Source organism: Octopus sinensis, linkage group LG21, assembly GCF_006345805.1.
Source record: "Octopus sinensis linkage group LG21, ASM634580v1, whole genome shotgun sequence".
Lineage (NCBI taxonomy): Eukaryota > Metazoa > Mollusca > Cephalopoda > Octopoda > Octopodidae > Octopus > Octopus sinensis.
The window spans coordinates 10,798,711-10,822,814 of record NC_043017.1 but is presented as its reverse complement, the minus strand read 5'-3'; the positions used below and the strand labels follow the sequence as shown (position 1 = coordinate 10,822,814).

Below are 24,104 nucleotides of genomic sequence, written 5' to 3'. Positions count from 1 at the left end.
ACTCACCTCCACTCCTTCCAGCCCCTCAGACCCTGATAGCAGCAGTTCACACAGTTATCAATAATTGGGATAGAAAAATTATGTCAAGGAGGGGGGACACAGGGGGTGGTTGAGGGGGAAGAGGAGAAAGCGATGAAGTGGGATAAAAAAGGGAGAGAGAAACAGGGGTGGGGGGGTGAGTAAGAATACCAGAGGATGCATGGATGGAGTGTGTGTGTGGGGGGGGGGGCTAATAGCAATTACAGATTCTGTTCCTCACAATCGGCTAATTAATTATAAATGACATCCAACTGTTCAATCGTGATGATGGTGATGGTAGTGACAGCAGTGGTTATGATGATGGTGGTGGTAGTGGTGGTGGTGGTAGTGGTGGTGGTGGTAGTGGTGGTGGTGGCAGTGTGATAAAGGAAAATTATAAACATGACAGACAGAAGCTTAATCTACAGCTGGTGGTATGATAACAATAATTGTTGTTATTGCCGTCAGTAAGTCCCAGGTCAACTAAGAACCACCAGATTAGCTGTGACTGTCTTCTGTTTGTCTATCTATCTATCTATCCATCTACTTTTCTTTTCCTCAAACAGGACTATATCTATCTAAGACAATGGTTTTCAACCAGAGTTCCGCGGAACCTTAGGGTTCCGCCAGTACAGTCCAGGGGTTCCGCAAGAAGTTACAAAAATGCTAAAATCGACAGTAATTTTTAATTCTCCTGTGCAGATATACTCTTTTTTTACTCTTTTACTTGTTTCAGTCATTTGACTGCGGCCATGCTGGAGCACCGCCTTTAGTCGAGCAAATCGACCCCGGGACTTATTCTTTGTAAGCCCAGTACTTATTCTATCGGTCTCTTTTTGCCGAACCGCTAAGTGACGGGGATGTAAACACACCAGCATCGGTTGTCAAGCAATGCTAGGGGGACAAACACAGAGACACAAACACACACATATGTATATACATATATACGACAGGCTTCTTTCAGTTTCCGTCTACCAAATCCACTCACAAGGCATTGGTCGGCTCTGGGCTATAGCAGAAGACACCTGCCCAAGATGCCACGCAGTGGGACTGAACCCGGAACCATGTGGTTGGTTAGCAAGCTACTTACCACACAGCCACTCCTGCGCCTATATGTGTGCATAAGACAATTAAATTATTGCACAGGGGTTCCTCAAGCCAGAGGAATGTTTCCTTGGGGTTCCGCTCCAGCAAAAAGTTTGAAAAGCACTGATCTAAGACTACACTACCCAGCATGTTCTTTCTACTTTTCTAAATAGCTCTCTTAGCTCCTCCAGTGCTTTCAGAACAACAAGCAATGAGCCTTCTCCAGACCCCCTAATTGCTCATCTTCCTCCTGGATCCACTCAAAGCCAACTCCTACCTCTATCACATCATTCCAGAACATACTGCACCACATCTTCCTTGGTCTTCCTCTCGGTTTCATTCCTCCTCCTAGTATCCACTATCACGATGGTAGCATGTCTCTCCCACAGTAATCGAAGCACATGGTCAGTAAGCCATATCTACTTACTCACCATGTCCTGCAAACTCCCCATGCCTGCTCTTCTCGACACCTCTAAATAGAGTAGCATGAAAATTGCCAAAGTCAATTCTCTTCTCTGGTTTGATGAAATAAGTATCAGCCAAATAAATGAAAATCCCATTTAATTAACTCCTAATTAATTAACCCCTCCGATGCCAACCAGCCTGAGACTACCCCTGGTTTTATGATATAAGCTTCCTCTTCTAAAATAATCAACATTAAAACATTCCATCAAAATTCCATGTTAATTTATATTCCAAACACCAACTTCATAATGACAATGTTATTTTATCAAATTCTTTGTTAACATATTTCTGTTGAGATGAAGAATTTAGTAAAATAATTGTCATTATTAAGCTGGTGTTTGGATCATGAAGGAACATGGAATTTTGAAGGACAGTTTTAATATAGGTTACTTTAAAACAGAAAGTCATTATAACTGAACCAGTTTCAAACAGGTTGGTCACAAAAGATTTAAGAAAGATTTTACCCAGTATTTCAAACAATCACTTAGCCATTTTGTGATGATATTTCTGTTGAAATAAACCATCTTTCTTTCAATTAATTTTGAGAATAATGAGGAATCTAGTAAAGTAACTGTCATTATTAAGCTGATATTTAAAACATAAATTAGCATAAAATTTTGATATCAAGTTTTTTGATCACTTTCACTTTCTCTTTACCATATTTCAGTTGAAAGACACTGGCTTTGTTTCAATTAGTTTTGGAAATAAAGAAGAATTAAATAAAATATCTTTGTGATTATTAAGTTGGAGTTTGGAATATGATTATTATGAAATTTCAGAAAGTTTAAACAATAGAACCAGAGGCAGTTTGGTAGGAAAAAGGCTAAGGGGTTAAGAATTAATGGCCAAAGGTTAATAAAAAAAAAGGCACTCACCGGTCAAGCCAGGTCACAATTGGTTTCAGAGAACTGATAATATCACAGACTGCAGAGAGAATCGGTACAGAAATGGTTTGTTTTGAGGAATCACGTCTGTTGGAAGAAACATGGCTCTTGTTTGTTGCTTCTTCAGCTAATTGTTTGTTTAACACAGCAACCAAACACCGAGCCTTCACGCTCAGCTGAAGCGCCAAAGACTGCAGGTTTTCAGATTCAAATCCATACCGCTGCAAAAATGGAAAAAAAATGACATTTCTTTTACACCCATTTTTCAATGTTGGCATGGTTGGAAGGGATTTTTTTGTAGCAGTGTTTTATACATAAATGCCTCTCCTGATGCCAACTCTTTTAAGTGACTCTTATCGTGTGATAGGGTCTACCTGTTCTAAAAACCAGGGTACACATTTATACACAAAGCAAATAACACACACACACAAAATGAATATAAACATACAAACACACACACAAAGTGAATGTGTATTCACATACACCAATATAAACATACACAAATACACACACATACACAAAACAAATGTGCATCCACACACACAAATATAAACATACACAAATATACACACACATACACAAAGTGATGTGTATTCACATACACATGAATATAAACATACACAAATATGCACACACACACACATACCTGGGGGTATAACTAAATATAAGGCATTTACCATTACTAAATTCTGATAATAACAATAGTTTCGAATTTTGGTACAAGGCCAGCAATTTTAGGGGGGAGAAGGTTAATTGATAACATCCCCCCACCCCCATACTTGACTGGTATTTTAATAACACACAAAAAATGAATAATAGAGCCGACCTAGATGGCATTTGAGCTCAAGACCAAGAGACGGAAGAAATGTTAGTAAGATAAGGTGCAGTGTGGTAAAGTTCCTGGTTTAGTCCTGCCAGCTCAGCACAATAATATTAAGTCTTGCGCAGAAAGTGTACAAGCGCAGATGCAACAAGGTGGCCCAGAATCTGCACTGGCTATTATGTGAGAAGTGGATGGAAGCACTCCGTCGGTTATGACAACGAGGGTTCCGATTGATCCGATCAATGGAACAGCCTGCTCGTAAAATTAAAGTGTACGTGGCTGAGCACTCCACAAACACGTGTACCCTTAACGTAGTTCTCGGGGATATTCAGCATGACACAGAGAGTGACAAGGCCAGCCCCTTGAAATACAGGTACAACAGAAACAGGAAGTAAGAGTGAGAGAAAGTTGTGGTGAAAGACTACAGCAGGGATCACCACCATCTCCTGCCGGGGCCTCGTGGAGCTTTTAGGTGTTTTCGCTCAATAAACACTCACAACGCCCGGTCTGGGAATCGAAACCGCAATCCTATGACCGCGAGTCCGCTTGCCCTAACCACGGGGCCATTGCGCCTCCACATGTGAGAAGTATGGACATGAGGTAACAGGTGTTTGGTACCAACATACACCAAAAAAGGTAAAGGTAGTGGGGGCACGTGGCTTAGTGGTTATGCTGTCCACATCATGATCGTAAGGTTGTGGTTTCGAATCCTGGATCGGGTGATGCGTTGTGTTCTTGAGCAAAACACTTCATTTCACGTTGCTCCAGTAAAGGTGAGGAGCTGGCAGAACCGTTACCAGGCCGGGCGAAATGCGTAGCCGTATTTCGTCTGCCGTTACGTTCTGAGTTCAAATTCCACCGAGGTCGACTTTGCCTTTCATCCTTTCGGGGGTCGATAAATTAAGTACCAGTTACGCACTGGGGTCGCTGTAATCGACTCAGTCCGTTTGTCAGTCCCCTCTATGTTTAGCCCCTTGTGGGAAATAAAGAAACAGAAAAGGTAATGGACGAAAACAGGAAGGAAAAGATCCTCTGGGACTTTGACTTCCAGACAGACAGACAAGGTGTTAGGACACCAAAGGCCGGATATAGTAACCTTTAGGAAGGACAAACAAGAGTCCCTTATAATCGACGTGGCAGTGCCGGGGGATCAACACATCATGAAAGAAAATGTCAACAAATATGGAGACCTGAGAATTGAGATCTCCAAGGTGAAGCAGCTGCAAGAGTCAAAGATAAAGGTTGTTCCTATTGTTATTGGTGCATTGGGTTCAATACCTATTTCTTTACTACCCACAAGGGGCTAAACACAGAGAGGACAAACAAGGACAGACAAACGGATTAAGTCGATTACATCGACCCCAGTGCGTAACTGGTACATCATTTTTTAGGCCCCGAAAGGATGAAAGGCAAAGTCAACCTCGGCGGAATTTGAACTCAGAACATAACGGCAGACGAAATACAGCTTACGCATTTCGCCCGGTGTGCTAACGTTTCTGCCAGCTCGCCGCCTTGTGTAGGTCTATATCATCCACTACGCTTCCAAGGACAGTGAGGATGTGATTTGGTTGCTATTTCTAGCAGGTCAGGGTCAGACGCCAATGTAAACTCGAGCCCACGTTGATTTGTGTGTTTTGGTGACAGATGTGTTTATCTTTCTGTTACACTGACCCCTTAAATCAGAGTAGGTGGGTAAATGTTTGCGATTCTGCACTTTGAGACCCTCCTTTTTTTTGGAATTTGAACTCAGAACATAACAGCAGATGAAATATGGCTACACATTTCGCCCGGTGTGCTAGCATTTCTGCCAGCTCGCCGCCTGGGTTCAATACCAACCAACTTGAAGAAACATCTGGGGACGCTTTAGAAATACCCTACATATTGTGTAAAGTACTGTCAGTCTGAGGTCCTTGTTGTGACTTGACAGACAGTACAACACCACCCCACCCCCCACTCCGGTACACACAATATCTTCAATCTACAACATCACAATATTAGATACTGAACAACATCTTCAATAATTATAATAATAATAATGATAAACAACTTACCAATGTTAACAATAATCCAATAGATTCTAGGATCAGTTCTTGGTGACCAATCTTGGTGACGTTGAGTTTCTCCAGGTCAAAATTGGACATCATAAACAACTTCTTACCATCAATGCCACTGTTTAAGAAATACTGGACATATGGTAGAACAACATCATCCAGACCTGAAAACAAATGGTAAAGGAAGGAATTCATTAAAATAATGGTTTCCAATTTCGGAATGAAGCTAGCAATTTTGAAGGGAGGGGCATTAGTCAATAGCACCAATCGATCCAAATACGAGTTGGAATCTGAAACATGGAAACTCAATAATGATAATAATAATCCTTTCTACTAAAGGCACAAGTCCTGAAATTTAGGGGCAGGGATTAAGTCACTTAAATCAACCCCAGTATGCAACTGGTACTTAATTTATCGACTTCGAAACGATGAAAGGTAAAGTCAACCTTGGCAGAATTTGAACTCAGATCGCAAAGACAGACAAAGTGCCACCAAGTATTTTGCCCACTATATGATAATGATGATTTCAAATTTTGGCAAAAGGCCAGCAATTTCAGGGGATTATATCAATCCCATTGCTCAACTGGTACTTATCTCATCAACCCTGAAAAGGTGAAAGGCAAAATTGACCTCGGCAGAATTTGAACAAAGAATCAACGTAAAAAGCAACCACTAGACCATCGGAGTGGTTGGCATTAGGAAGGGCATCCAGCTGCAGAAACTCTGCCAGATCAAGATTGGAGCCTGGTGTGGCTGTCTGGTTCGCCAGCCCTCAGTCAAAATCGTCCAACCCATGCTAGCATGGAAGGCGGACGTTAAACGATGATGATGATGATGAATGATAAATGCCAGAAAAATATAATAAACATTATGTCCAGCATCCTAACGATTCTGCCAGCTCATAATAATAATAATAATAATAATAATAATAATAATAAATAATAATAATAATAGTAGTTCTCTGCTTTTGGCACAAGACCAGCAGATTTGGAAGGAAGAGTTCTTGATTGGTTCTTAAATGTATCAGTGTTGAAAAGATGAAAGGTAAAACTGACCTCAGAACTTGGAATATAAAAAAACCAGAATAAATACCATAAGAAATACTAAATTTCTAAATCTCTTGTAGAGACATGTACGGTGGTGAGGCGATAGAATGGTTGTATACTGTCAATCTAACACGAGCATGACAGTAGGGGGGTACACCACCGCTGTATAGCCCTAGGAAGCATCGACGCCTCCTGATGGCTTTGACACATTTTTCCCTGTGTCCTTATATACATTTACGAAGGGGAGACAAACACCCCCGGCCGCCGGAGCTGCATCTAGGGACACGTGTTTCAGGATCATTGTCCTTCATCGGCCTAGAGTAGCAGACCACAAGGCATTTTATCCAATGCTCCACCGATTCTATAAACTACTGCGCCCATAATATATTTTTTATGCACAGGAAAATCTTTTTTGTGTCAGGGGAAGTGAAATGAGAGAGAGAGAGATGGGGGTGAGTGGATAAAGAATAAAAGAGAAAGTAGAAAGAGCAAAAGAAATAGAAAGCAGGAAAGAAAAAGATAAAAAAAAAGAACAAAGACAAAAACAGAGAGAAACAAAGAAAAAGAGTAAATAAAAGGATTTGGGAAATTTGTAAAGAAAGATCAAGAAAGAAGGTTAGTTCTATCATTTTGGTTCCTTGCAAACATGGAAAGATGCTGGGGTGAGAGTGGGATGGCTGGTGGGGGAAGGGGTTCGCTGGAAGGAAGTAGAGACATGTGAAAGGTCAAAGCTGAAAAGGTCATCAAATAAACTGGACTGGGACAACCTTAACAGATTTGAGAAAGATTTTGGTTGCATTAGGAACATAGTTTTGACTCTTGGTCAATGAGTACACGTACACACACACACACACAGAAACAAGTACACATACTTACACACAAGCGTGTGTGTGTGTGTATGTATTTATGCATCTGTATGTATTAATGTGTGTGCGCTTATGTGTTTGTATTTATGTATATATACAGGGTGCAGTGAATAAACTGTTATCTAAATTACACAAAAATGAAAATAACACTGACATCTCATTTTAACAGATATATTTACCAAAATTACATAAAAATATCTTGAGATACTAAAGAGTAAATTTATTCAATAAAATCGCCATTGGCTTCAACCATGGCCTCCAAACAACTTCAGAATCTCCTGCAACTCTTCTGGACGGTCTCTTTATTTAAGTTGGTGAATGCTGCCATAATCCTTGCCTTCAGTACATCTTTGGTGTTACAAGGAGTTTTGTTGGTCTCTCACTTGACTGCACCTCACACATAATAATGAAGTGGGGCTACAGTCTGGGGAATTTCTCAACCTTTTTATCCCTCACATAACCCTTAAAATAAATTACATGTCTCAAGGAACACCCACACAAAAAAATTATACACCATATCTTTCTCATAATGTTTTCATCGTAGTTTACATGGTAAATATCATATATATATATATTTTTTTTTTTTACTGTTTCAGTCATTTTGACTGCGGCCATGCTGGAGCACCACCTTTAATCGAGCAACTCGACCCCAGGACTTATTCTTTGTAAACCCAGTACTTATTCTATCGGTCTCTTTTGCCGAATCGCTAAGTGACGGGGACATAAAAACACTAGCATCGGTTGTCAAGCAATGCTAGGGGGACAAACACAGACACACAAACATACATGCACATACATATATACACATATATACGACGGGCTTCTTTCAGTTTCCGTCTACCAAATCCACTCACAAGGCTTTGGTCGGCCCGAGGCTATAGTAGAAGACACTCGCCCAAGGTGCCACACAGTGGGACTGAACCCAGAACCATGTGGTTGGTAAACGAGCTACTTACCACTACTTACAGCCACTTCTGCGCCTATATATATATAATATATGTATATGCACATATAAATGTGCATGTACAGTAATATTATAATCATGAAATTAGCATTAGCTTATCTCACGCTTTCTTGTGGAACCCCTAGGAACCTTCTGGGGAACCCCAGTTGAGAAACGATGTGTTAGAGGGATGCATTGATAAAGAACTGGGGTAACTCATTCACATTGGGTTTATTGTGCCCTCAAACACCAACTTGAGTATTTCTACACCCTGGAGCATATCTGCCTAGAATACACACACACACACGCTCACACATGCACACAATTATTGGGTGGTCGTTGACTTTCTTGAATTCCTCCACCCTTTGATAGGGTTTCCTGTCCCACAGGTTGTCCAATAAATCCTCCTGCCCCACAGGTTGTCCGATAAATCCTCCTGTCCCACAGGTTGTCCGATAAATCCTCCTGTCCCACAGGTTGTCCAATAAATCCTCCTGTCCCACAGCTTGTCCGATAAATCCAGTAAACCAGTAACCCCCACCAAGCAGCTTCAGTGAGGTTACAAGTTTAGTCACTGACAACCCAATCATGTGACAGGTTGTACTGGGTTAATTGTCACCAGTGGCACTTGGGAGCAAGTGGACAATAACTGATGAGGAAAGACTGCATCCATGTCTTGTGTGTGAATTTTCTGTTTATTTTGTTGTGCTTCTGTTCAATTTTTAAAACTTTATATATTTGGCATTCCAGAAGCCTGAAGGAATCGGGCTCCCGTCAGGAGCCTGTAAAATTGCACGGAACTGAATCAAATCATTTTAAACAATACATGTAACTCCTAGTGAATGTGTTGAGTGCCCTTTTCTTTCGTCTGTCCACTCACTTGCATATATCAAATTACACAAGTGGAAGAGCTACCAATAGTTTCATGCTATTACAATACTTGAACAGGCACACTTATAAAATACATCTTGTATCTTAAAGCAATCTTTCAAGCTCTGTTCATGCACTATAAGTTTTAAAAACAAGGTAGCTGGACAGTATATATATATATATATATATATATATATATATATATATATATATATATATATATATACAGAAATATACAGAAATAATTTCTCAAACGCATGATAATGCTAATACAATAGCATGAACAGGATAAACTATCCATATATGGCAGAAAAAATTGTTACCAGCCAACCATGACACTTGAACTCATATCCCTGTGATTACACGTAAGTTAAATATATATATATATATATATATATAACAAAACTGGGAGGAAGGGAAGTGGGACGAAACGACGAATCGAATCGACCCTGACGAGAACGCGCTGTCAGACAATACCTACATGTATATATACATGCATATATAAATATATATACGTGAGTACAGGACACTGCAACTAGACGTAGAACTCAACGAAAAACGAAAACGGACAAGCCATATTTTTACAACAAAAAAACAGAGACGAAACAGAAACAGGAAAAACATTATTTTTTACAACAGAAAAACAAGGTACAGGACAAACCACACAGGAAAAATCCCCAGTTCATCAGCTGTCTCTAGCTAACTCAAGCGTGTTTCGAAGGATAAAACAGGACACGACTCGTCAACTAGTCCTTCATTGCGAGAGAATTAAAATAAAATTGCCTCGCATAGGGGCAAAAACAGACAAGAAAAACATGTGACAAAAACAGGACGTAAAAACGATACAAATGCAAAATAAAATACAAGATAAAGATACACATCATCATTTAACGTCCGCCTTCCATGCTAGCATGGGTTGGACGGTTCAACTGGGGTCTGGGGAGCCAGAAGGCTGCATCAGGCCAGTCAGATCTGGCAGTGTTTCTACAGCTGGATGCCCTTCCTAACGCCAACCACTCTGAGAGTGTAGTGTGTGATTTTATGTGCCAAGAAAATACAAAACGAGAAATAAAAAGAAAATACAAAACGAGAAATCAAAAGACAAGAAAACAAACGAGAAAAGCAAAACGAAAAGGACTTTTGTTTGGCAAGACGAGGATGTTGTAGTAGCAGCGCAAGGGAACACGTCCTTTCAGCTTGAAAGCAGGAAGTGACTGATTTGAGAGCAACCATTGGTTACTTGAGGTTAGGCTTAACAAAGTGACAACAGTTCAATGAATGAAACGAATGAAATAACAATAACAGAATGGAGTTTGTCTCACAACAACAACAACACTGCAACTGCTTTGTCATTGTAAAAATTCCGATTATTCATGCAAGTAATCTCCCCCTCCCTCCCCCCCCCCGTGACAAAAGGAGGTAATATCTGATGTGGTTGATAATGGCCTTACCCCACCTACCATAAGTGGCTGGGTAATCTTCAATGGCAATTCTATAATCTTGCTGCTTGAGATAAATAGATATATACACATTCACACTCACATATATACACACACACACATTCACTCATATGCACGCACAGGTGCACAAAAATGCATACATACACTTCCACACACCCATGCACATATACACATTCACACACAAACAGACATTTGTATACAGTTCTATTTTTTTGAAACCATATTTAGAAGCATGTGAGAAGTTGCCAACAATGCAGATTTAATCATATTCATCAATATATTATTATTATTATTATTATTATTATTATTATTAGTAGTAGTAGTAGTAGTAGTGGTAGTAGTAGTGGTGGTGGTAGTAATAGTAGTAGTAGTAACAGCAGCAGCAGTAGTATGCAAAGTGACACATCGATATTTCGGGTGCATAGCTCTTAGTCATGGTAGAACAAGAACAGCAAGAAATAATAATCATTGTACTGTACCCTTAATCATGCTGGTATGGGTTTGATGGAGTTTATCTGGGCAAATTTCCTATAGCTTGATGCCTTGGCTGTCACCAACCCTCACCAGTTTCCAAGCAAAGTTTCCCCCCCACACACACAATCAGACAGGTTTTTGTTGACTACTGGAAATGAATGAACAGTGTGTGAGATAGTGACACTCATTTTTTACCAGCTGAGTGAACTGGAGTAACGTGAAGTAAAGTGTCTTGCTCAAGGATACAACACACCACCAAGAATTGAACTCAAGACCTTACAAATGTGAACCAGTTATTCTACTAAGTTACACGCCTTTGCACACACACACACACACACATATACATGCGCACGCACGTGTGTATGTGTGTGAAATCGAACATTAAAAACAACAAAGCAAAAGGTTCTACATACGGAATGTATTAGCTTGACGCTCGGTAAAGGTGGAAGAGCGAGTTTTTAAAGTTTTGAGCAATGGCTCTTTGTCAGAAAGAAGAGAAAGAGATGGTCCAGAGAAGGAAAAGCATGTGTGGTTACATTGGGTCCACTGTGCTTCTGCTTTGAGGCCCCAGTTTGCATTTCAATCTTTGATAGTTTTAACTCTTTCGTTACCAACCCGGCTGAAACCGGCTCTGGCTCTTTAGTATAAATGTCTTGTTTTCATAAGTTTTGAATGCAAAATTTCTACCAAATCTTAGTCACAATTTATGTTCCTAACACTAGCTCAATGATAACGATGTTATTTTACTAAATTATTTCTTATATTTAAAATAATTGGAAGAAACACAGAGCATCTCAAAATAAATACAGTAACGAAAGGGTTAAGGTACATCTCAAAGATTCTTTGACATGCATCGTCAGTGATGTTTCTGTGATCTCAGTGGGGTTTCGGACCTTTCAATACCAGACCCCATACTCATCCTGTTAACCCATCTTGCATCCCAAAAGCTGCAAACCCCTGCTCAGCCTGCTTTATCCAAAGCCACCCTAATGGCCAACTCTGCAGTGTAACTGATGGAACTTTTTACCCCCCCCCCTCTCTCTCTGCTGCATCAGAAACTCTGAAAAAACAGTCAGAGCTTTGAAAAATCCTTGAGGGCCAAATGGATGAAATAAATGCTGGAAGGACGGGAGAGTCAATGTAAAGGATTGTTTAGTAAGAAGGTGGTGGGTGCCCCAGCATGGCCACACATCTAAACACTGAAATGGAGTAGAAAATAAAAGAACAGGCATAAACTATGGAACAGGCGCAGGAGTGGCTGTGTGGTAAGTAGCTTGCTAACCAACCACATGGTTCCGGGTTCAGTCCCACTGCGTGGCATCTTGGGCAAGTGTCTTCTGCTATAGCCTCGGGCCAACCAATGCCTTGTGAGTGGATTTGGTAGACGGAACCTGAAAGAAGCCTGTCGTATATATGTATATATATATGTATGTGTGTGTATATGTTTGGGTGTCTGTGTTTGTCCCTCTAGCATTGCTTGACAACCAATGCTGGTGTGTTTACGTCCCCGTGACTTAGCGGTTCGGCAAAAGAGATCGATAGAATAAGTACTGGGCTTACAAAGAATAAGTCCCGGGGTCGATTTGCTCGACTAAAAGGCGGTGCTCCAGCATGGCCGCAGTCAAATGACTGAAACAAGTAAAAGAGTAAAAGAGTAACAATGATGCCATCAAGAGGTAGGCCTTGAAACAGAATGCATTCTCCCCTGATGACCCCATAAACTTGCTAGCTCCTGGTATGTGGAGTTTTCAACTGGTAGCACTTGCATATGCAAGTTGCTCGATTAAAGGTGGTGCTCCAGCTTGGCCGCAGTCAAATGACTGAAACAAGTAAAAGAGTAAAAGAGTAAACCCATTTATTCCCCCATTTCTCCACAGCCACTTGTTCATGCACCAATGTCTTCATTCAAACCACAATAAACTCTTCTTTGCGGCTGTTATAAAATGTAATCTTCCTTTCATGCTCCTCTGCTCCCTCCCTCCCTTTCTCTTGCTAGACACACCCAACTGTACTCTCACTTTCCCCTTGCTACTCTCTCTCTCTCTCTCTCTCTCTTGCATTTCACCCTCATAGTACTCTTACTTTCTCCTTTCCTCCCTGCTGTTCTCTTTTACTGTCTCTCCCTTCCTACTCTCCCTTCACTATCTCTCTCCATCTTTTCCTCCCCTTCTTATTTCTCTCCCTCTCTCTTCTTGCATTTCACCCTCATAGTACTCTTACTTTCTCCTTCCTCCCTGCTGTTCTCTTTTACTGTCTCTCCCTTCCTACTCTCCCTTCACCATCTCTCTCCATCTTTTCCTCCCCTTCTTATTTCTCTCCCCCCTCTCTCTCTCTCTTCTTGCATTTACCCCTCATAGTACTCTTACTTTCTCCTTTTTTCCCTGCTGTTCTCTTTTACTGTCTCTCCCTTCCTACTCTCCCTCCCCTTCTCACCTTTCACTATCTCTCTCCATCTTTTCCTCCCCTTCTTATTTCTCTCTTTCTCTCTCTCTCTCCTTGCAATTCATTTACATTGTACTCTCTCATTTCCTCCCTGCTGGTCTCCTTCCTTCTCTCACTCACTCACTATCTCCCCCCCCCCACACACACACACCACCACCATTCTGACCCCATTAGACCAGGAACATTTCAGAATTTCTGAAAAATTTGTCTAAATAAAGAGATTTCCAGGAAAACAAAGAAATTCCATCACACCAATTGCACAAAACTGTACATGTGGGTGCATGCGCAACATGAGCGAGTGTTTCATGCACACATGTTTATCCTTATCTATACATACATCCTTATACACATTCACACATACATACATGGATATTTCTTTTACTTGTTTCAGTCATTTGACTGCGGCCATGCTGGAGCACCGCCTTTTAGTCGAGCAAATCGACCCTGGGACTTATTCTTTGCAAGCCCAGTACTTATTCTATCGGTCACTTTTTGCCGAACCACTAAGTGACGGGGACGTAAACACACCAGCATCGGTTGTCAAGCAATGCTAGGAGGACAAACACAGACACACAAACACATACACACACATATATATACATATATACAACAGGCTTCTTTCAGTTTCCGTCTACCAAATCCACTCACAAGGCTTTGGTCGGCCCGGGGCTATAGCAGAAGACACTCGCCCAAGATGCCACGCAGTGGGACTGAACCCGGAACCATGTGGTTGGTTAGCAAGCTACTTACCACACAGCTACTCCTGCAATATGTACATGTATACATGCTGGTCCTTATGTATACACACAATGTATGCATATATACATGCTTATATGCATTCTCACATGTGTATGCATGTATGTGTGTGTGTGTGTGTGTGTGTGTGTGTGTGTACACACATGTCTACATGTTTGAGGCTAAAATAATTCCAAGCACATTTATCCTTCAAAGAAATCAGTCAACAGTGGAATCGGTAGAGCATCAGACAATACCATTGTTGTTGTGGATGTTGTTATGTAACCCCTAGACCAGCACCATTCCAACAGCTCTATCCCCAAAGTTATTCCAGCCATGGCCATTCTGTCTTCTATTCAGACAAGATGTAATGAAGAACAACATTACAGAAGACATCCCTCATTTTTTTTTTGATGTTATGAGTGTAACGTGTGATGTGAGGGAGATTTGGTTACTGTTTCTAGAAAACTAAACGACCACTTTGAAGCATACTTGTTATGCCTCTAGAACATGCATGAGCAACCTACGGCCCACGACATGTTGTGTGGCCCCCGACAAGTTTCTGGGTTAGTAATTTCATACTGGAGGAGATTTGGTTACTATTTCTAGAAAACTAAACGACCACTTTGAAGAAGCATACTTGTATGCCTCTAGAACATGCATGAGCAACCTACGGCCCACGACATGTTGTGTGGCCCCCCAACAAGTTTCTGGGTTAGTAATTTCATACTGGAGGGAGATTTGGTTACTATTTCTAGAAAAATAAACGACCACTTTGAAGCATACTTGTTATGCCTCTAGAACATGCATGAGCAACCTACGGCCCACGACATGTTGTGTGGCCCCCCAACAAGTTTCTGGGTTAGTAATTTCATACTGGAGGGAGATTTGGTTACTATTTCTAGAAAAATAAACGACCACTTTGAAGCATACTTGTTATGCCTCTAGAACATGCATGAGCAACCTACGGCCCACGACATGTTGTGTGGCCCCCGACAAGTTTCGGGTTAGTAATTTCATACTGGAGGGAGATTTGGTTACTATTTCTAGAAAAATAAACGACCACTTTGAAGCATACTTGTTATGCCTCTAGAACATGCATGAGCAACCTACGGCCCACGACATGTTGTGTGGCCCCCGACAAGTTTCTGGGTTAGTAATTTCATATGGAGGGAGATTTGGTTACTATTTCTAGAAAAATAAACGACCACTTTGAAGCATACTTGTTATGCCTCTAGAACATGCATGAGCAACCTAACGGCCCACGACATGTTGTGTGGCCCCCGACAAGTTTCTGGGTTAGTAATTTCATACTGGAGGAGATTTGTTTTACTATTTCTAGAAAAATAAACGACCACTTTGAAGCATACTTGTTATGCCTCTAGAACATGCATGAGAAACCTACGGCTCACGACATGTTGTGTGGCCCCCGACAAGTTTCTGGGTTACTAATTTCATACTGGAGGGAGATTTGGTTACTATTTCTAGAAAAATAAACGACCACTTCGAAGCATACTTGTTATGCCTGTAGAACATGCATGAGCAACCTACGGCCCACGACATGTTGTGTGGCCCCCGACATGTTTCTGGGTTACTAATTTCATACTGGAGGGAGATTTGGTTACTATTTCTAGAAAAATAAACGACCACTTTGAAGCATATTTGTTATGCCTGTAGAACATGCATGAGCAACCTATGGCCCACAACATGTTGTGTGGCCCCCGACAAGTTCCTGGCTTAGTAATTTCATACTGGAGGGAGATTTGGTTACTATTTCTAGAAAAATAAACGACCACTTTGAAGCATACTTGTTATGCCTCTAGAACATGCATGAGCAACCTACGGCCCACGACATGTTGTGTGGCCCCCGACAAGTTTCTGGGTTACTAATTTCATACTGGAGGGAGATTTGGTTACTATTTCTAGAAAACTAAACGACCACTTTGAAGCATACTTGTTATGCCTCTAGAACATGCATGAGCAACCTACGGCCCACGACATGTTGTGTGGCCCCCCAACAAGTTTCTGGGTTAGTAATTTCATACTGGAGGGAGATTTGGTTACTATTTCTAGAAAAATAAACGACCACTTTGAAGCATACTTGTTATGCCTCTAGAACATGCATGAGCAACCTACGGCCCACGACATGTTGTGTGGCCCCCCGACAAGTTTCTGGGTTAGTAATTTCATACTGGAGGGAGATTTGGTTACTATTTCTAGAAAAATAAACGACCACTTTGAAGCATACTTGTTATGCCTGTAGAACATGCATGAGCAACCTATGGCCCACAACATGTTGTGTGGCCCCCGACAAGTTCCTGGGTTAGTAATTTCATACTGAGATAAACTTTCATACTAAAACAAATAAAATTAGGAAGAATTACAAAACATTCGGTGTAAAAAGATAAAGTAATATCTCATGCATGTGTATTTTATCTTGTGGCCGTTTCCCACTTGGAAATAGTACGATGCAGGCCCCCAGTTGACGAAAAGTTGCCCAGCACTGCTCTAGAATCTCAATTCATATCCAAATAGGGTTAATTTTTCCCTTTTGTTTTTCCTCTACCCCATCATCTTTCAGAGGTCATGAGATTAAGTACCTAAGGGTTACATAAAATCAATCTTAATCAGTAAAACCATTCCTTAAAAATGTCTGGCATTTAGTCCCTGACAGGAAAATACTGAGTGACCCCTTTGTTCCCACATTTTTGTTGAAACACACTGGCTTTATTTCAATATATCTTGAAAATAATGAAGAATTTAGGAAAATAACTTTGTCATTGTTAAGCTGGTGTTTAGAACATAAACATGAAATTCTGATAGAAGGTTTTAATTTAGATCACTTTAACCCTTTTGTTACCATATTTCTGTTGAAATAAATGGTTTCAATGTTTAAATTCTTTAAAAAAAAATTTAACCAAAAGGAAAGAAAATACAGAGGTATTTTCATTTTCTAAAAATTCATCTTTATATATAAAAGTAAGGTTGTGTGTCTGTCTCCAACGATTTAGATTCCTAACTACTCCCACATTTTGCGGTGCAGTTTAACCAAAACCGGGTAGCTTATAGTCGTGATTCATATCGAGCCCTTCTGGGTATTAGCACGCGTCTATAATGAGTCTACGATTTTAAAAATAATTTACCATCATTTTTTTCCATTTTAATGCATTTTTTTCGCTATTATATAAGGAAGTAACTCTCTAAAAATGTCTACGATGAGTCAACGATTAAAAAAAAAATTTACCATAATTTTTTTCCCATTTTTAATGCATTTTTTTCGCTATTATATAAGGGAAGTAACTCTCTAAAAATGTCTACGATGAGTCAACGATTAAAAAAAAAATTTACCATCATTTTTTTCTCATTTTTAATGCATTTTTTTGCTATTTTTTGGCTATAACTCTCTAAAAATGCTTTATAGTTATTTCCCTTACAAACCCGAGCAACGCCGGGCGATACTGCTAGTTATTACTAAATTGAACTTAATTTATGCGATGTTGGAGATTAGCTGACCATCGTACCTTGACCCAGTTACTGCTTGATTAGGTTGGAGCGTCTCTTGTTTATTCTCTTCTGGAAGGGGTGCATTCCAATGGTCAGGCGCTCAATCTGCTGCCAGCTCCCTCTGTGTGGCGGCTTAGGTTTGCCATGGCTTTTGATGTGCAGACTTGCACTCAGGTTGCACCAGCTGCAGCAATTTCTAGACGCTGAACGTATGTAGGCTCCGTTTGGGAGACAGGCCGTTCCGCAGCTCATCTCTTTGACGGAGCTGCACCTAGAATATCATCAGGCGCTCACAGTACTCTTCCAGTTGGGCAATAGGTTCGGTGGATGTTCTACTTTAGCTATATAGAGAGGCTTAGTAGCAGGAAAGTGTGATGATATTCTCATGGACATTATTTTGAAAATCATGAAAAACTTACAATAAATTTGTTATTATAATGGTAGGATATGAACGTGAAGTGACGTGAAAATTTGATGCACAATTTTAAATCAGATCACTTTACAACAGGGAAGTTTGTATTGCAGAAGAGCCAGAGACAGTCATAGACAGGTTAATGACAAATTGGTTAGCAACATCATTCCTATCAAGGGTTTAACGTCCATTTTTCCATGCTTGCATGGGTTGGACAGAATTTGATGAGGCAGATTTTCTACAGCTGAAGGTCTTCCCTTCCTCTAAGTAAAGCAATAGTTTACCACGTTTTCAACCTTTACAATTATTATATGAAGTGAAGGCAAGGAGATGCTAACTCACTCCCTCACACACACATACATGTATGCGCAAATACCCACCTATTTCTTTACTACCCATAGGAGGCTAAACACAGAGGGGACAAACAAGGACAGACAAATGGATTAAGTCGATTACATCGACCCCAGTGCATAACTGGTACTTATTTCATCGACCCCGAAAAGATGAAAGGCAAAGTCGACCTCGGCGGAATTTGAACTCAGAACGTAACGGCAGACGAAATACAGCTACACATTTCGCCTGGTGTGCTAACGTTTCTGCCAGCTCGCCGCCCTAATACCCACCACCAACCTCATGCACCCATGCACTTGCACACAAACACCTATTCATGTGCAAACACACATGCCCACATGTGCACATGTATGCACACACCCACAAACATACAGAGTTATGTGAACAATTCCATGCAGTTTCTATTTCCATTTACCAAATCCATCCACAAGGCCATGATCAACCCAGGGTTATAACAGAAGACACTCGCCCACGAATGCCTGTGTCATCATAGAGACCGAAAGAAAGGCTCATACACAGAACCCTAGAGTTCTACACCACCATCCCATTTTTCTGTCCCAGATAATGTCAGTTAATTAATACTAAACAATAAAACTAATTAACTCACTCCACTGACCTCATTCCTCATGCACACACATTTGGCTCAGAACACAATCTGTTAATTATATGTTTCAAAGCATTTTCGCACCTAATAACTCTCTCGTTTGTGTTGTGCATCCAAGCCCAGGCATGGTCATGTGGTTAAGAACATCCCTTCCAAACTACAGCTTTACAGGTTCAGTCCTACAGCATGGGACTTTGGGCAAGAGGCACCCAGAGCCTTGTGAGTGGATTCAGTAAATGGAAACAAAAAGACCATTATGTGAGAGAATGTGTATGTGTGTATATACATATGTATGCATGTGTGTTCGTTTCTCGTTGAGTTTTACATCTATTTGTGGTGTCCTTTACACACGTATATATATTTATATATGCATGTATATATACATGTAGATGTAGGTATGTACATATATGTTTGTATGTATGCATATATTTTATTTATTACACTATTGTATGACTGAGCGCCTTCGCGTCGATTCGATTCGTTTGGTTTCGTTTCATTTCTTCTTCTTCTCTAAGCTGGTTTTTATATATATATATATATATACACACACAGACGAGTGAGTGGACAAACAAAAAAAGGGCATTCAATACATTTATTGAGAGTTACATGTATGGGTCAAAATAGTTTGAGATTATATATTTCGTTTTGGGATTTGGTTTGAAAGATTCTGTTGTGCCCGAGGAGAGTCATTTTCTTTTTGTGCCTTATAATTTAACACACTCACTCACACACACACATTATATATATATAATAAGTAATTAAGGGTTTAGCAACGATTTGCCTCACCACACACCGAATTTAGAAATAGCAGTCAAAAAGTTTTGGCTATTCTTTCTACTTAAAAGGGGGATCCCGGTAAAACCAAAGCACTTAAAAAACAAACGACGCAGGCAAAAGAGAAAGAAATGACGAAAATCATTCTATATTAATATAGAATGATTTTACTGGGATCTCCCTTTTAAGTAGAAAGAATAGCCAAAACTTTTTGACTGCTATTTCTAAATTCGGTGTGTGGTGAGGCAAATCATTGCTAAACCCTTAATTACTTAGTATTACTTAAACCTTCCTTGAATGGGTCTTTTACATGCCGAACTCTACTTGGTGAAATTGATGATTATTTCTAAATTAATTAATTAATTTCACCCTTTATTATTGATAATTATATATATATATATATTAATTTTATAGCTATCTAATGCTATTTTACTCCCCTAACCACATATATTATTGTTGTTATAAGCTATTTATACTACCACATAATAACAACAATAATATTTATAAAAAAATATTCACTTCTGAATATATTCTCCTTATGTGTGTGTGTAAATATATATCATCATCATCATCATTTAACATCCGTTTTCCATGCTGGCATGGATTGGACGGTTCAACTGAAAACTGTTAAGCCGGGGTGGGGCTGCAATAATATTTAGCAGAAATAACAGAGTGACTCAAAGAACAAAAATTTTGTGTGTGTGTGCCTTCTTTTCTTGACATCCTGTTACAGTTGTAAACAAGCTTTACTACACAACTGGTGTCATTTTGTTTCCAATATTCTTTGAAAACACATCCAGTCATGGGGGAGACAGGTGATGGTTGGCAACAAGAAGGGCACTTAGCTGTAGAAAAATCTGTTTCGATAAACCCTGTCCTGGCCATGCCAGCAAGGAAATCTGAAAATAAAATGATGATGATGATGATTACAATGAGGGTTTGATATTTAGCCCCAGGTTAGTCCTGATCAAAAGGCATTTCAACCATGACCATCCTGTCTTCATCCTATGTGCAGGGAACCAGGAGTTCATTATCCAAACTATCCACTTTCAGGATGCAACAGTGATGGTTGTAGTGGTGGTGGCGACAGTGGTGGTGCAGGTGGTGGTGGTAGCAACAGTGATGGCTGTAGTGGTGGTGGTAGCAACAGTGATTTGTCTTTCATCCTTTCGGGGTCGATAAATTAAGTACCAGTTACGCATTGGAGTCGATGTAATCGACTTAATGCCTATGTCTGTCCTTGTTTGTCCCCTCTGTGTTTAGCCCCTTGTGGGTAATAAAGAAATAGGTAGCAACAGTGATAGTGGTGGTGGTAGCGGAGGTGACACAGTTCTTTTGTTATTTTTCAGCTAATCTTTTCTTAAGACAACCTGGCAGGTTAACAAACTATTGTTCACCTGCCAATTAGTACCTTCCACCAACCACCACACACACACACACACACATCACCTACCACTACTAACCCATCCCGACCACTACCACTGACATTAACAGGCACAAACAATTGTACCATCTTCAATTTGGCAACAGATTTGCTTTTCTGAGAGTGAAGAGGTGAGAATTTGAAAACAAGAAGAATAAATAAATAAATAATAATAATAATAATAATAATAATAATAATAAGTGGGGGAGCATCATAGCCATGTGTTGAGAGGGATTCTTTGGGGTTTGGATAATTCACCTTTGGAAACATAGGTGTTTCGTTTAACATCCTTAAACAACCCTTATTCAGGGACCTTTTGAGCGGGATGGGCTACTCAACCTGAAGAAAATTCTAACTGGGCCCCACCTGCAAGGTCATGTGCTGTTTATCTTGATATGAGATCACCATGTTGCGCACATATGGTTGTGATGCATGTGCCTAGTGTACCCTTATCAGACGGGTAGTCATGATGGGTATACTGGGTTTTGTATATTTTACCCCAGTGTCACTTTGATGGCATGCACTGCTCTCTCACTCAATAATAATAATAATAATAATGATAATAATAATAATAACCTTTTCTACTATAAGAACAAAGCCTGAAATTTGTTGGGGGTGGATAAGTCAATTACATCGACCCCAGTTTTCAACTGCTATTTATTTTATTGACCCCAAAAGGATGAAAGGCAAAGTCGACTTCAGTAGAATTTGAACTCAGAACGTAAACACAGATAAAATGCTGCTAAGCATTTTGTCCAGCATGCTAATGATTCAACCAACTCACTGCTTTAATAATAATAGTAGTAGTAGTAGAAGTAGTAATAATGGTTTCACATTTTGGCAGAGGGCCAGAAGTTCTTGAGGGAAAGGTTGATTACATCAACAGAACTTGAATGGTGCTTATTTTATTGACCTCAAAAAGTAATTTGAACTTAGAACATATAATTTCCGAAATAACCCCTAAGGATTCACAAAAACATTGGGGATGATACAGAACAACGCAATGTGGGGCTACGTAAAAGGAGATTGTAAGAAAGGACAACAGTAAATTACAAAAGGGGGAGGCTGCCTAAGGCTGCTCATGGAAATCCCACAAAAGCACAGTGACCCTGACCAGTGGGACAAGTGTCCTCTGCTCTCATTGTCCTCTTTCAGTCTATTGATGTTCACTTAGACCAACCCTTGCCACATTTATCCACCTTTCAATAAAACTGAATAAAAGACAGCACTTTCCTCTCCACCCTCACTTTCCTTATCAAGTGAAACTTGAAAAAGTTGATACGGGTTCGGGGGGGGGGGGGTCCAAAGAGAAAAAAAAAATTAGAAATAATGATTTCAAATTCAGGCACAAGGGCAGCGATTTCAGGTGGAGGAGGTACCCTGAATATGAAAGTCCCACAGAGTGGTGCCAAATTTATGGCACATGTTCAATTCCCAGCTAAACCAGTTCATGTACACCTTGTTCCATGTGGATATTTAAGTGTGTGATTTTTGACATTGCCACACATCACAGATCTTCATCTAAGTATAAAGGAAAGGCATCCCATTGTTACACATGGCACAACCTCCCCAGCAGACATAAACAAATGGTTTCCCTAATGTAGTTCACACACTTCCTGATCTTTACCTCCACCATTCCACCATCTCGCATTCACAAGTATTTCTGTGGACGTGCGTATGTGAATATAGGCATGTCCTCAGCCCGTACATCTAAGTGGCCACTCTGCCTTTCCTATAAATACTGTTCCCTACCTGCCATTTTAACCCTTTTGAGACCAACCTACCTGAAATTGCCCCTGTTTTTATTATATAAACTTCTTGGTTTAAAAAGAACTAAATTCAAACTTTCCATCAGAATTCATGTTGTTTCATGTTGTGGTGGACACCCCCAAGTGAGAAATGGGCTGTTCCACTACTGATAAATAGTGGCTAGACACAGCAAGCAGGGTCAGTCGGTGAGGTACGCCATACAGGCCAGTCATGCAGACAATGAAATACATCATAATGCAGGACATATCAGTGGTGACAAGGATACTTCCCACTGTATAACGATGTAATTATAACAGTGGTAACAAGGTTACGAATGCTTGTAGGAGTGTCCAAATGGAAGAACTACACCCAGAGAAAAATTTGAAGAAGGAATCATCAGTGAATCATCATCATCATCGTTTAACATCCGTTTTCCATGCTGGCATGGGTTGGATGGTTCAACTGGGGTCTGGGAAGCCAGAAGGCTGCACCAGGCCCAGTCTGATCTGGCAGAGTTTCTACAGCTGGATGCCCTTCCTAACGCCAACCACTCTGTGAGTGTAGTGGGTGCATTTTATGTGCCACCAGCACAGGTGCCAGACGAGGCTGGCAAACGGCCACGATCAGATGGTGCTTTTTACGTGCCACCGGCACGGAGGCCAGTCAGGGCGGCGCAGGCTATGGCCACGTTCGGATGGTGAAGGATATATGAATTCTATTGAAAAAAGATTCTGAAGATAAAATGTCCAGTTTGCTGGACATTGTTGTAGAGCTGAAAACGAGGTAATTTCTACTATTCTCCTCTGGAAGCCATCTGCTCGTGATACCAGAGGGCGCACACTCTCCTACCCTGATGTAATCTCCAGGGATACAGGCATCCAGCAACATGACCTCCGTAATGCTATGATGGACCATGAAGTCTGGCATAACATAGTAAATTCTATTGTCTTGACCACGGTCGAACAATGATGATGATGAATGACCAAAGTTACTAAACTCCTCATTATTTGCAAAATTAATTGAAATAAAAGCAGTGTATAAGAATATTGTAGAACGAAAACTTTTCATAGATTGGAATTTGAATCCTAATCCATCTACTTTTTGTTTGGCTTTGGGTTTTTTTG

General features: G+C 40.4%; 1 protein-coding gene across 7 annotated transcripts in view; it reads right to left on the bottom strand.

Annotated features, from left to right (window-relative positions):
* Positions 1-24,104, bottom strand: part of LOC115222874 — a 200,771-nt gene that overhangs the window by 153,439 nt on the left and 23,228 nt on the right. For all 7 annotated transcript variants that reach the window (XM_029793246.2, XM_029793247.2, XM_036511955.1 and 4 more), the window contains exons 2-3: positions 5,328-5,491; positions 2,445-2,674 (exon numbers count right to left, since the gene is read on the bottom strand). In XM_029793246.2, the coding sequence (XP_029649106.1) occupies positions 2,445-2,674; positions 5,328-5,491 (394 nt within the window). The remainder of the gene's footprint in view (positions 1-2,444; positions 2,675-5,327; positions 5,492-24,104) is intronic.